Genomic DNA, 15,553 nt, shown 5'->3' with positions numbered 1-15,553 from the left:
TCACTTGCTTTTTTCCTCCCCCCTCTCCCCACAGACTGGAGAGACTGGAAAGAATTTCAGGAGAGTAAGCGGTTTGCGTAGCATGCCCACGGCTCCCAGTCCCAGGCTCCAGTGCAATCACATTGCTTTTGTGTAGAAGACAGTAAGCAGGCACTCAAGCATTCCAAAGGGCAGGGGAGTGGTTAGGAGGCAAACAAAAGCCAAATATGTGAAACCAAGTAGTCTTGTATCTTTCCAGTTGGAAAGCACAATTGTGGTCACATGATTGCCCACTTAGTGACCACTTCACTTAGCGACAGAGTTGCCAGTTCCAAAGAGGGTCGTTAAGTGAGGACTACTGGTAACGAAGGCATCTGAGAAAATATTATAAAGGAACAGAATTGTAGCATTTATTTTCTTTCTTTTTTGTTGTTCAGTCGTTAAGTCATGTCCGACTCTTTGTGACCCCATGAACCATACTGTGCCAGGCCTTCCTGTCCTTCACTGCCTCCCTAAGTTTCCTCAGTTTCATGCTCACTGCTTCAGTGACGCTATCTAACCATCTCATCCTCTGCCATCCCCTTCTCCTTTTGCCTTCAATCTTTCCCAGCATCAGGGTCTTTTCCAAAGAGTCCTCTCTTCACATTAGGTGACCAAAGTATCTAAGCTTGACTTTCATTATCAATCCTTCCAATGAGCAGTCAGGGTTGATTTCCTTTAAGATTGACTGGTTTGACCTCCTAGCAGTCCAGGGAACTCTTAAGAGTCTTCTCCAGCACCACAGTTCAAAGGCATCAATTCTTCGGTGCTCAGCCTTCTTTATGGTCCAGCTCTCACAGCCATACATTACTACTGGAAAAACCACAGCTCTGATTATGCAGATCTTTGTTGGCAAAGTGATGTCTCTGCTTTTTAACATGCTGTCTAGGTTTGCCACAGCTTTCCTCCCAAGGAGCAAGCGTCTTTTAATTTCATGGCTGCAGTCTCTGTCTGCAGAGATCTTGGAGCCCAAATAAATGAAGTCTGTTACTGCTGCCATTTCTACCCTTTCTATTTGCCAGGAATTAATGGGTCCAGATGCCATGATCTTAGTTTTTTTAATGTTCAGTTTCAAGCCAGCTTTTGCACTCTCCTCTTTCACCCTCATCAAGAGGCTCTTTAGTTCTTCTTCACTTTCTGCCATTAGGGTGGTATCGTCTGCATATCTGAGGTTGTTGATGTTTCTCCCTGCAATCTTAATTCCAGCTTGTGATTCTTCCAGCCTGGCATTTCTCATGATGTACTCTGCATATAAATTAAATAAGCAGGGTGACAGTATACAGCCTTGTCGTACTCCTTTCCCTATTTTGAACCAATCGGTTGTTCCATGACCGGTTCTAACTGTTGCTTCTTGGCCCGCATAGAGATTTCTCAGGAGACAGGTAAGGTGGTCTGGTACCCCAATCTCTTTAAGAATTTGCCAGTCTGTTGTGATCCACACAATCAAAGACTTTTGTATAGTCAATGAAGCAGAAGTAGATGTTTTTCTGGAACTCTCGTGCTTTCTCCATGATCCAGCAAATGTTGCAATTTGATCTCTAGTTCCTCTGCCTCTTCAAAACCCAGCTTGTACATCCGGTAGTTCTCGGTTCACATACTGCTGAAGCCTAGCCTGTAGGGTTTTGAGCATAACCTTGCTAGCATGTGAAATGAGCACAATTGTGCGGTAGTTTCAGCATTCTTTGGCATTGCCCTTCTTTGGAATTGGAACGTAAACTGACCTTTTCCAATCCCGTGGCCACTGTTGCATTTTCCAAACTTGTTGGCATATTGAGTGCAGCACTTTAACAGCATCATCTTTTAGTATTTTAAATATCTCACCTGGAATACTGTCATCTCTGCTAGCTTTGTTGTTAGTAATGCTTCCTAAGGCCCACTTGACTTTGCTCTCTAGGATGTCTGGCTCAAGGTCAGTGATCACACCAGCTGGGACATCAGGGACATTAAGATCTTTCTTGTATAGTTCTTCTGTGTATTCTTGCCATCTCTTCTTAATCTCTTCTGCTCCTGTTAGGTCCCTGCCTTTTTTGTCCTTCATCATGCCCATCTTTGCACTAAACGTTCCTTTGATATCTCCAATTTTCTTGAAGAGATCTTTAGTCTTCCCCATTCTATTGTTTTCCTCAATTTCTTTGCACTGTTCATTTAAGAAGGCCTTCTTATCTCTCCTTGCTATTCTCTGGAAATCTGCATTCAGTTGCTTATATCTTTCCCTTTCACCCTTGCTTTTCACATTCCTTCTTTCCACAGGTATTTGTAAAGCCTCATCGGACAGCCATTTTGCTTTCTTGAATTTTTTTTTCCTTGGGATGGTTTTAGTTGCTGCCTCCTGTACAATGTTACGAACCTCCATCCATAGTTCTTCAGGCACTCTGTCTACCAAATCTAAACTCCTAAATCTATTCATCATCTTCACTGTGTACTCACAAGGAATATGATCTAAGTCTTACCTGAGTGGTCTAGTAGTTTTCCCTACGCTCTTCAATTTAAGCCTAAATTTTGCAATAAGAAGCTCATGATCTGAGCCACAGTCAGCTCCTGGTCTTGTTTTTGCTGTCTGTATAGAGCTTCTCCATCTTTGGCTGCAAAGTATATAATCAATCTGGTTTCGGTATTAACCATCTGGTGATGTCCATGTGTAGAGTCGTCTCTTGTGTTGCTGGAAAAGAGTGTTTGCTATGACTAGCTTGTTCTCTTGACAGAACTCTATTAGCCTTTGTCCTGTTTCATTCTGTACTCCAAGGCCAAACTTGCCTGTTATTCCGATTATTTCTTGACTGCCTACTTTGGCATTCCAATCCCCTATGATGAAAAGGACATCTTTTTTTGGTGCTAGTTCTAGAAGGTGTTGTAGATCTTCATAGAAGCGGTCAACTTCAGCTTCTTCGGCATCAGTGGTTGGGGCACAGACTTGGATTACTGTGATGTTGAATGGTTTGCCTTGGATCCGCACTGAGATCACTCTGTCGTTTTTGAGGTTGTACCCCATTACTGCCTTTCCCACTCTCTTATTGACTATGAATGCTACTCCATTTCTTCTAAGGGTTTCTTGCCCACAGAAGTAGATATAATGGTCACCTGAATTAAATTCACCCATTCCCATCCATTTTAATTTGCTGATTCCCAAGATGTCAATGTTCAACCTTGTCATCTCATGTTTGACCACATCCAGCTTGCCCTGGTTCATAGATCTTACATTCCAGGTTCCTATACAATATTGTTCTTTACAGCATCGGACCTTCTTTTCGCTTCCAAATATATCCACAGCTGAATGTCCTTTCAGCCTTGGCTGAGCCACTTCACTCTTTCTCGAGTTACTTGGAATTGCCCTCCGCTCTTCCCCAGTAGCATACTGGACACCTTCCGACCTGAGGGGCTCATCTTCCAGCATCATATCTTTTAGCCTTTTGACATTGTCCATGGGGTTTTCTTGGCAAGGATACTGGAGTGGGTTGCCATTTCCTTCTCCAGTGGACCACATTTTGTCAGAACTCTCTGTCACAACCTGTCCGTCCTGGGTGGCCCTGCACGGCATAGCTCATGGCTTCATTGAGTTACCCAAGCCCCTTTGCCATGACAAGGCAGTGATCCATGAAGGGTTTCTTTCTTTTAATTAGGAGCAATTACTAATATTTTACTAGTACACTTTCATTTTATATGTTATTTTATATCAATCAACAAATGTGTATATATATATAGAGAGAGAGAGAGAGAGAGACAGAGAGAGACAGAGAGAACAGTATGAATGTGATGTAATGTCAAAATAATAGTGGTAAATGTGGTAGAAAACTCACCCAGTAAACACCAACAACTGGCAAGAATTCAAACAATCATTTTACGTTGCAAAGCTAGCTACTTATAGTAATTGCTTCCTTACATCCAGATAAGCCGAGAGCAGGAGTCCCAAGGTTACACAGGTCTTATGTAGAATGCTGATCAAAGACAACTGAGTGTATATATTAACAGAAGAGTGCAATAGATAGAACTGCTTTACAACTGATACGAAAACAAGATAACTACAAATGAAGACATAGTTATCCTTCATAGACTGAAAACATTACAATTTCTTGGAAGGCAATATAGCTTTGATATGTGAGAGGTGTCAAACCCTTAATTATTATTCTAACAAGATGACCTGTACTTTACTGCTGAAGGAGAGAGATAAGGAAACACAGCAGGGCATATCCTTGGATCTACTGTCTCTTCTCAAGGCATTAAGTTCTATAATCAATTAGTAACTAACAGGCATAAACTGGCATTCCAATACAATTCCTTTCATAAAGGTGCTACCAGAGAAATATAACTACAGGTAGTCCTCAGTTAACAACAGCAATTGGGACCAGAATTTCCATCACTAAGTGATGCAGTCGTAAAGTGGGATGTCACGTGACTGTGCCACTTAGCGACAGAAATTCTGGCACTTCCAGTTGCCATTGTTAAGCAAATCACCATGGGCTGTTAAGCAAGGATGTCACATGGTCACCATTTACAACCTTCTGCTGGCTTTCCCATTGACACTGCTTGTAGGAAGGCGGCAAAGTTTGCAAATGACCATGGATCACATGACCATGGGACGCTGCAACATCGTAATCACAGCCAGGCATCAGATTGCAATCATGTGATCATGGGATTGCTGCAATGGCTGGAACTTTTCCAGCACCATTGTAAGTTTGAACAGTCGCTGAATGAGTGGTCGCTAAGCAATGACCACTGTAAAAGCATATATGTGGTATTATAAGTGAACATATCATTACATAATTAATTCAGCTTGGACTCTAATTCCAATTCCTCACAGAAATGAAGAAAAAAGAAAAAAAAAGCCTGAAAAATTATATTGTAAACAGAACTCAAAAAATGATTATCATATTGTTCATTAGGTTATATCCTTTCCCCTTTTTCAAAAAGTTAATTCAAATATTGATAAACAACATATCAAGAAAGGGACAAAGAGAGGATCATTAGCTTGTACCCAAAGAGAGAGCACACCATTAATAATTATACATGACTTAAAGGATGAGTAAATCATACCAATCCAAAATATAAAATTTGGAGGGATCCCAAATCAAAATCTGTCTTAAACCTTCCAAGAAACCATTGCTGCTAGTATCTATGATGAGTTAAGAGCAAAACATTTGTTAAAAATCTGGTACTATCAGAAGCTTGATGCCCTCATTATTTATTTATTAAATGTATATGCCACCCAACTCCCAGCAACTCTGGACAGTTTTATATCAATATAGCCTGCGATGTTCAATAATCAGAGAAATAAACTGTAATCTACAGTCCAAAGTAGCTCTTCAAATCTTAATACTGATATTTTCAAAGAAACAGGTCTATAATTAAAACACTATCCTTGTCCATCTTGGGAATAATTATAATATCCATCTCACTAAAACTAAAGGGTAAGGATTTGTTTGAAAAAAAATTAGTTTCAATTTCTCATAAAATACAAAAAAATCCCAATATACTTTTTATATGAACCTACTGGAAAACCATCAGGGCCAGAAATCTTCTATGATTTCAAAAGATTTAATTGTAATAACAATTCCTTGAAACAAAAAAAAGTAAAATTAGTTACCTAGCTCTGCTAACTGTGGTAACCTTACTTTCTGTAAAGAAAGCACGTATCTCATCTTCTCCTGATAAAAAATTGGACTTTGTGGCTTGTTTTATTTTACCACAGATATTTATTTCACTATCAAATTGTTCTCAAGGTGCAAAAGGAATGAGCAATTTTTAAAAAATAATTTATACATAAGCTCTGATTAGAGATGCCAAAGGCAGGCTTCTAGTCTGCTCTTCAGTCATAGGGCAACTGGCAGTCAAAGCCAATTACTCTTTGCAGAAAAGCGATAACAAATCTCTACAATTGTTCCTTCGCTATCCAATGGATGAGGCTAGACTGCTCTTCTGGGAGGCAGGATATGCCACCTACCCACCGTTCTTGACTAATGGTCAGAGATTATAGGAGTTCTAATCCAATATATCCAGGGAAAACAAGGTTACTTATTATTTTGTAATAAACTGATCTGATAAAAATACCTTGCTCTTTTTTTTTTTAATACTTTCTCTTTAATGTTCTTATCTGATAACTACTTACCAGGTATGAGACCACTTCATAAGCCCTCTAATTCATCTCACCTAATTTATATCCAAATTTTCTTAAAGACCCCTTTTAAAAATCAAAATTCTAGTTTTAATTGGCCTTCCAGTTAAATAATCATGGATTCCCTTGTGATCAATTGATTCAAGTTTATTCCTAACACCTATTCATCTTATGCTCACTTGCCAACAGGAAATAAGATACTGTGATTTTCTTGAGGGAAGAGTGACAACTTGAGGAACAAATTTAACATTCAGCTCATCCAAAACTTGCTGGTCCCTGCTATTGCTGACAGTTTTTTTTTTTCTTCTGTTCCGAGGAACTAACAAATGTGACAGATGAAGACCCCATGATGAGTAAAAGATGAAATCTTAAAACCCAAAACAAACTAATGCATACACAGTATAAGCCTAAACATGTTTACTCAGAAGAAAAGCCTAGTAGCCAACTAATCCTACAGGAATACAACCTTAGGAATTCTTAACCAGCAAGCATTTTAATAATTTTCCACAAGAATTCTGCATACATGAAAGTTTTTGCAATCCTCAAACAAGAAAAAGTTTAATATATTTGCTTACATATAAGATAGGATTCTGTGAGTAAATCAAATATATTCAAACTTACCGTTTTGTCTTCTTGTAATTTTCAAGCTGTAATACTTGCATATGCTTGTATCTTTGCAATTCACACTGTCCACAAAGATCCTCAAGATATAATAAATGATGCTCCATTTCTTTAAAATGTGCTTCCAACTGGACTTTGTTAACAAAATATTCAAACAGAGTATGTAAGTATCACTTCTTTAACAGATTATAATTGCTACTGATACAATTTCACGCTAAAGAATTTCATGTATTACATCACTACCAAAACCCCCAAAACCCTCACAGCAGGGACATTTCAAGAAGCAAATATGCAGAAAGATTCAAGGACAATTTTTCTTGCTGTCATGAATTGTTTTCATGGGGAACCCTCCTTTCCATTTCACAGGCCTTGTGATAAAATTGGTACAGCAAATGAATTAAAGGGAGAGAGGAAGTATCATAGGACACCTGCTTCCCTTTCAATTCTAACGTATCTTCCCATCAGGTAATTTGGAGAAGACTAGTTGAGATGGTCAGTTACATAGTACACACTGTTTTCCAAGAGTTTTCTAAAATAATTATTTGAGAAATGAAGATTAGAAGTGGCAGGCTTGCTCCTGAGCCCTCAACTCCTCAATCAAAAATAATTCAGCTTATTTCCCAAACTAATCCAAAGCTGAGAAAATCATTTTGGCAGCTCTTTCTGAGCCCTAAAAAGCACTGCAATGGCAGTAATTCTCAGAGGAATTACATCTATTGATTACTGTGCTTTCTGCACCTATAGCACTGCATAAGGACACTAGAGAATGGAAACCCATCCTTTCATTCCCCTTTACTTCATCACTGTATTCAATATTCTGAAGTATGCTGAAAGGCAGGATGGCAAGCTCAGAATTCATTTTCTGTCTCAGAGAATCAAAACTGAAACAAATTCAGAATTTTGACTTATAAAGTTCAGCTCTTTTCACTAAGGCAGGCTTTCACAAATCTCTATAGTTTATTTTCAAACCCTTAAGAAAGGAATTTTAAAAAGAGTACCTTTAAAATACAAATTAATATAAGAAAATAGTAACTTACATCACCCCTGAAACAAATTGCAATGAGACCCTATCTAGCAATAGTGGTGAATAGAGTCTTGATATGGCAGATCCAGAAACACTGGTATCTGTTTATCTGTTTGAAACTGCAAACATCATGGCTTTGAACATCCAGCCACGTTTTTCTGGATTTCATCTTTCCTTTCCACTTACTGTTTTTATAATATCACATTTCATGAAGAGTTCTTCAGAACTTGCAAGTCTGCACTCCATTTTATATTAATTTGAGCAGTCCTACTAATGATATGTTTAAGCTGTTCTGTTTTCAATAGAGAATTAATTACTACCAATAATAAAAAGCTGAACTCAAGCCAATGATTTGAAAAACTAGTCCTTGAGGACCCCCTAGTGAGTACTTTTAAAAATACACCTAAGTTACACAACTCAGGATTATTTGCTCATAACAGCATCTTTCAAACTTTTTAATATTGCAACCTCCTAAAATGATGTGCCCCCTCCTATGAAAAGAACTAATGATTTTATTGGAGTTTGGGCTGGGCAAAAAATAAATATCCCACTCATTTTTAATAATTAGCAGTGATATAAGGATATCTTCACAATTTTCTAAGGATCTGGGTATAAATCTATGAAATAAAAAATAAACTGAATGCACACTTACTCAGGCTAGCTGTTGTAGATTCCAAGCCTGCCAGAAATACTGGAATTTGTTGGAGCTGGTCTTGAAGGTCCAAAAGACTACTTCTCTTTTTCTCCCAGTGGGCAGAAAGCATCACAACTTCACTATCTACCAGCTGAAGTATTTAAAGTCAAGAATATAATTACAGTTACCAACTTTATTATTTAGTTTCAAGCTCTGAATAGACAGACCAAAGCCTTAAGTGATTTCATAGCTGCAGATTTCCATTCCCACTTAGCTGTAAGTAAAATAACTAATTCAGAGCAATTGATTCCATGGGCCTTATAGAGTATTTTTTTAAATTAAATTCAATACTTTTCAACATAATACAAAACTAGTATTTCAAAAGAAATGTCCATTTTTGCAACTATTTTTAAACCCTTTTTCTGCCCATAGTTTTTCCAAAAGTAAAAAGAACAACCTTCACAGTTTATTTAGAGTATGAAAAATTCAATTAAACATAAATTGTAAGGTTACAATACATGTTAAATTGTCATATTACATTCTATTTTATTCAGTCTATTACTATCTTCCTCAGTCTAATGTATTTATATTTTCTCATAATTCAGTAACCTAGATCTTTCCTGCTGCAAACACAAACTTACATAACTCTCTTTAGCAAAATTAGAGAAATTAACACTGAAGAGCAAGATATAAATATATGGCTAAGCATTTGTCCTACTATTGATTTTGAAGTTTATACAATCTTTTGCTGAATCTTGTCTTACGTATTTGCTTTCTTCAAACATCTAAAATGGCAATAACACAAGGACATTCAGAGCTTAGGGGCTGGATCCAATGAATCTACTGCAACTAATAGCAGCTTCATACATCCCAGTAAGCATACTGTGGTTTCCTAATTTTTAGCATTGGATGTTATATCTTATTCAACAAATCACTGAAATGGTTAAAAGAGAACAGAGCATTAAAGCTAATGTCAGTCTGTATTAAATTCAGTATAGTGAATAGAAATAAACAATACATATAATTGTCAACTCAATTCAGATTGTCAACTCATCCAATGCTTCTAAATCAATTTAGAAAAGAAACTAATTCAAGGTCCAAACAGGTTTTGTAAAGACATCTGATTTAACATCTTACTTTGGAAAAGCGAGTCAAATCATTTCAAAAACTATTTGAATTTCTGAATCAATACTGTATTTTCTACAGCCCTAATAAGGATAATATTTGCATTTCCCTGCTATATTTGTTTATGTGAACACAGCTGGTGACTTTAGATGGTGACTTTAGTTTAGTATCTAATTCAAACAAAATCATGAAGTATCAAATGTACTGCAATCAATGTTATATTGAATTGCATTGAGAGGAAACAATATATTAAGTTTTGTCTAAACCACTACTGAGTTGGTGGTTCAAGAACTCAGATGTAATGTTAGTGTTCTGAACAGGATACACTAGTGATGCTGATGGATAAGACTCTGTCATAAAAACTCAAACAATCTCCATAATCCAAAATATTCTCTGCTATATATACCTGCTGTACCAATTGCTACAGGTCTTAACCACAGATAGCAGGCTTCAGTTTTTCACACACTTGGAACATTTTGTTAACACAATTACAATACGTGATACATATGATTACCTTTGAAGACTGTTTAGAAACTATGCCTTCATGATTACAGACTGAGACTGACTATGCAGAGTATGTGACAACTTACATTTGTATTGCAAAAGTTTTAGTATTACCTCTCCAGCTTTTGCACACTCTTTTGCTCCTTTGTGAAGTGCTGCCCAAGAATCTTCATACCTTCACAAAAGGAAAGAGAAATAGCATAAACACTTATATTTAAACTGATGACCATAAACGTATCAAATGCTGCTGATCTCATGTGCTTATATTTGTCACAGCTTAGATTTATTTTCATAAAAACACCACAAGGTTACAGAACATTTTTTTAGATTAGCATGTTTCAGAATTTTACAATAAGATCATCAGAACAATCTGACTTACTCCCAAATAAGTATGTACAGAATTTCATTTTAAGATCAAATGACTGGCACTAAAAGGCTTGAAGAACTGACTCATTTTGATTCATTTTTCCATGGAATTTTCTCCAGAAAGGTATGGATTTGAAGTGCAGAAGTGAGCATACTGAGTCCTACTGTGCCATTAGAAGTGTACCCATGAAACATTGGGTACAACCCTCTTAAAAATTCAGTGGCAAAAAATCCATGGTTTAAGCCAGTTATACCAATGTTCACACTTCTCATCTTTTCTCATGTGCCAGTACAGGTAGTCCTCACTTAATGTCTACTCATTCAAAGTTACAACGACGCTGAATGAGGGGGACTTACAACTGGTCCTCATAGTTGCAGCCATTGCAGCATCCCCATGGTCATGTGATTGCGATTCAGAAGCTTGGCAACCAGCTTGCAATTACAACATTGCAGCATTCTGAAGTCATATGATTGCCATTTGTGACCTTCACTGCCAGCTTCCAACATGCAAAGTCAACAAGAAAGCCAGCAGGAGTTTGCAAATGGCTATCATGTGACCACAGGACACTGTGAGCACGTGGGATTCACCTAACAACAGCAACTGGAATTGCCGTTGTAAGTAGGCTTAGTCACGTGAAGTTGCGCATTATGCTCGTGTTGCTAAGCTACGGAGTTCCCAGTCTCAATTACTGTCAGTAAGCAAGGACTACCTGTAGAAGTCTTTTCGTGCTTTTCTCTAAAATTATTAAGTCTAGCATAATTTGAGCCAACACCATACATTTTAAATGAAAACTGAAATTCTGCTGTGGTCACTAACCCAACACAGACACTAAACCTACAGATTCGGAAAACTCCAAATGTAGGTTATGTAAATAGTTTTGAATAACCAGTTTACACTTCCACAAGTAAAATGAAAATGGGAAAAAAAATAGAAAATAAGCTTTCCTTTAAAATGAGATAAGTTTTCCCTTAAAATCAAGAACAAAGTTTTCCAATCTGAACATTAGTTAATCTTATATAAGCACTGTTTTCTGTATTACCAATATGTAATTTGTGCTTACATCATTCATGTAATTAAATTTAGACTACAATCATGCCTCATTTTGGATGTAAATTCAATGGGATTTAACTTAAAAGATATGAATAGGATTGTGATATTAGGCTGCAATTATATACCACTTCTTGGGAGCTCAGTCACATATATTCAATTATACTTCTTTACAAACTAGTGCACAGCCAGTCTAACAAGTATTCAGTTGGTTCAAGTATTCAATGGTCTTTTTGTCAGAATATACTCTAGAACTCCTAGGAACTGCACAAAAGCTAAAATTCTGCATTTCATAAACACCCTTGAGTGTATTTAGTGTCATTAATGAGAGTAAAGCCATTGTACCAGTGAGTTTACTGATTTTTATACTATTATTTACTGCTTTTCAATTAAGAAAGCAATATAAAAATAAGGGAATTCCCTACAACATCTACTGTAGTCATACCTCCGTCTCCAGAAAGATAAGCAGATTGACAACATTGTCAGAAAACAGTGAGAGTGTACAGAAGAAACTTACCTACTCAGCAAAACTAAACCAGCAGAAAATTTTGGTAAACTCTGTGCAGTCCTATAATAAAAAATTATAGGCACATCTTAGAGATACACACATTCAAAATGATTTTAAATTGAACTTTAGGATCTGTAGGATCAACAGACCATTTTTTAAAAAAATCAGATGATAGTCATAATATCACCAGAGTTCAGCTAACTGGAAATGGAATTTTGTTGGTTTGTTTGGCCTCTAGAAAATTCTAAGCTGTCAAATCAAATGACTTTTACACTTTGTAATGGCACACTGTTGTCTCCTCTTGCCAAATCAGACTTCTCAAGAGTACAGATACAGGTAGTCCTTGTTTAATGACCACAACTGGGACTGGCATCTCCATCACTAAGCAATGCGGCCGTTAAGTGAGACATCATATGACCACCACTTGCGATTTTACTGGCAGCTTCTCCATTGACTTTGCTTGTCAGAGGCTGGCTGTGAAGTGCACAAATGGCGATCACATGATGGCAGGGTGCTGCAACCATCATAAACACCCACTGGTTGCAAAGCACCTGAATCTCGATCACATGACTGCAGAGATGCTGTGACAGTCATAAGTGCAAGGGCTGGTCATAAAGTTACTTTTTTACTGCCATCATAACTTTGAACAGTCACTAAACAGGGCAGTCATTAAGTGACCCTGTACATTAAGTAATTACCTGTACCAATCTAGCTTATGATGCAGTGCAGCTCCCCATACTGGCACACATACATTTGGTATAACAACAATGACTGGAACATACCACCTAATACTATATTTTGCTATTATTTAAAAGGATATTAAATTTTAAACCCCTGCACACAATATCAAAACAGAAACTGTAGTCTTGTTAGCATATGTTTTGAATGGTTTAAAAACCTACACCATGAAATAATTATTACTAAAGTACAGTTTTCTTAATGAAAACATATTTTACAAATATACTGTTAAAATATTTAGTAGTACCTCTGTTTACTTATTTTAGCTTCTCTTGATTTGTCACTGAAGATCTTCAGCCTAGAAAAACATATGTTGATGGAGGAAAAGTTAGTTACAAGTCACAATTAAAAGCTTTTCAACATTTATAATACCAACTCACTGAATGTACTAGTCCCCCTGTATTCCTCATACCACCTAAAAATAACACTGGAAACATGTGCCCAACTACTGCATCCATGCTGCTTTCCAATTGCTATTCCTCTGGTATTCATCTCTCTCCTTTCCAAACCACATATCCTGCTCTGCATATGAAGCGGAAGTCATAACCCTGAAGTGATATGAGTAGATTGTGCCACATTAGGTAACAAGCATCTTTTTTTAATCTTCCCCACATCAAGAAAACACCCTCATTGCAATTGCGCATTTTCTTTTTTAGAAAAGGTTACCGTTTGTGGATATTTTTTTTGCCTTTGCTGTTAATTTTCCAATTTTTTTATTAACAAGAACATACTCTCCACTTTCATTTATTAACAAGGAATTTTTTTCACTAATTTCAAATGTAAACTCTTGTCTGAATTTCAGTATTTACATCTAAAAAGGGAGTTATGTGGTTAGCTTGCAGTAGGTGATCTCAGTTAAGTAATTTAACCTGCGCTATTCGCATCTTCTTTTGAAGTTAAATAGCCTGGAATATTAAAGCTTTCATCTTCTGTTGCCTAAAATAGCATCTATACCAAGAAATGGGCTGGTCTAGACACTGAAAAGACAGATACACAACATACTGTAAGATGGCTATCAGATATCAAGTACTGTTACTGAAATACACAAAAATTACAGCCATAGACTGTTTAAAATTATGTATCAAAAACGTAACTGTTCAGCTCCTTTATGAAAAAAAGGATTGTCTAATACAATATAAAAAATAAGGAAAAATCCTTGCCTAAGACATTCTGGAATAGGCCATTCTTTTAAATATGGATTTTTCAATGCAATTGTCTTTGTATAATAGACTTTCTTGATAGGAATACTTATGCTAGCATTGTTGAGGCAATCCAGAGCCACTTGCAATTCTGCCCTGAATACATCAACATGCTAGACAGTTCACAACATAACCTGATTCCACTCTTGCTTTTAATCAAAAAGTGGCATGAATAACCATGTAAACAAAACTGCAGTTGGGAAACAGACCTAACAAGAAGTGCAACTGAAAATACTGTCACACTGGCTGTCAGGAAAAAAGCTGCCACTTTTAAAAATCTGACCACAAAGCCACAAGTTATACGCATCAGGAGAGCAGAACTGTACCACAGGCTTTAACGTTACAGTACATCTACTGTAAAGGGGGGGGGGGGACCTATTGCATTTTAGTTGGAGCATATTCTTTAAAGAGCTGAAACTACTTTTTTAAAAATGTACTTTGCTTTCAGATGCACTGCACTTGAGCAAAAGCTCCAAGCTTCACTTTTTATATGCGTGCTTTTCTCACACTATCTCAAAGCATGTTAGACTATTAACTGACAAATCCAAATTACAATTGGTGATTTAGAAAAAAAACAGAAGCAAGAAGTATCGATTATTACTCAGGGGTAAGTATATCAGAAAAATTAAAATGCACTTTTGAGGGAGTCCACCTCAAAAATGCATGACAGTTTAGGACACTAAAAGGAAAGTCAAGTCCAGGGCACAAATGGTTAAACTAAGTACTGGTCAAGAAAGGCTGCTACTACCCCCATACCTTACGTTTTTACAACCCTGTCCCCTTCTATTTACTCAGGGGTAAGCCGCAGGGAATCACAATGGGCTTATTCATGGCGCGCCTACGCCTGCAGCAAAGCCCGTTTAGGCGCTTCCTTCCTTTAGGCGCTTCCCTTAAATTCATCCCCACTGTGCTCAGGGGGCTTACTCGCGCGTAAAAGCGTCTGGTATTACAGCCACTCCCCCTTGTCATTTGCTTACGGAGCGACTGACGCAGTTACGGCTTATTCGGGAATGTGGCCCTTTACGGGACAGAAATAAAGTGCTCGGCGACTCAAGCCATTCCAGAGCCCCGACTTCGACCCGCCACCTAGCCCCACCGACCGAGCGTCGCCCTTCCCCGTCTCGGAGCGTAGAGGACCCGCAACGACTTTCCCCCGGCGCCCCCTCACCCGGAGGTCAAATCCTGCTGGACGCTCAGGAGTCGCTCACGCAAACTCTCCAACATCTCCCGCTCGTAACCAGCGCGCGCTGGCGAACCCACCGCCCTGAGCTGGAAGCCTCAACTCCACTGCGGCACCCAGGAAGCACGGGACGCAGGCGGGCGGGGCGGGGCGGGGAGGGGAGGGGCTTCGAACGGGCGACCAATGAGATCGCCGCTTCGCCGTCAACTGTTCCTTCACGCGCTCCGCCTGTCAACAGAAGTTCCACCTTCAGGGCGGGCCAATCCCGCCTTGCTGTTTTTTTCCCCGGTTCAAAGAATGTAGGGCTTGGAAAGGTATTGCGCGCCCAATGCTCCACCCCCGTTGCTTATTTCACAATAATAGCCACCCCTAGCTTGTCTATTATGAACGTAAGACGCAGCCTCCTGACGAGGTTAGCTAGATGCAGAGGGTGCTCTGCAATACAGATATTTGTTTTTAAACTATAGCACTCTTTGATTTGG

General features: G+C 38.1%; 1 protein-coding gene across 2 annotated transcripts in view; it reads right to left on the bottom strand.

The window, feature by feature from the left end:
• Positions 1 to 15,215, bottom strand: part of DTNBP1 (dystrobrevin binding protein 1) — a 49,513-nt gene extending 34,298 nt beyond the window's left edge. Inside the window, exons 1-6 of one of the 2 annotated variants that reach the window (XM_007432257.4) lie at positions 15,060 to 15,215; positions 12,940 to 12,990; positions 11,964 to 12,014; positions 10,147 to 10,207; positions 8,422 to 8,554; positions 6,746 to 6,878 (exon numbers count right to left, since the gene is read on the bottom strand). In XM_007432257.4, the coding sequence (XP_007432319.1) occupies positions 6,746 to 6,878; positions 8,422 to 8,554; positions 10,147 to 10,207; positions 11,964 to 12,014; positions 12,940 to 12,990; positions 15,060 to 15,115 (485 nt within the window). In that variant the 5' untranslated portion in view covers positions 15,116 to 15,215. The remainder of the gene's footprint in view (positions 1 to 6,745; positions 6,879 to 8,421; positions 8,555 to 10,146; positions 10,208 to 11,963; positions 12,015 to 12,939; positions 12,991 to 15,059) is intronic. The other variant, XM_025169215.2, reaches the window with a different exon arrangement.
• Positions 15,216 to 15,553: the final 338 nt, after the last annotated feature.

The sequence above is a fragment of the Python bivittatus genome, unplaced genomic scaffold (assembly GCF_059951505.1).
Source record: "Python bivittatus isolate LINGU-HERP-01145 unplaced genomic scaffold, Pbiv_v1 ctg000840_np1212, whole genome shotgun sequence".
Classification (NCBI taxonomy): domain Eukaryota; kingdom Metazoa; phylum Chordata; class Lepidosauria; order Squamata; family Pythonidae; genus Python; species Python bivittatus.
The sequence above is the reverse complement of the archived record's forward strand: the minus strand, read 5'-3'. Positions and strand labels throughout refer to the sequence as shown.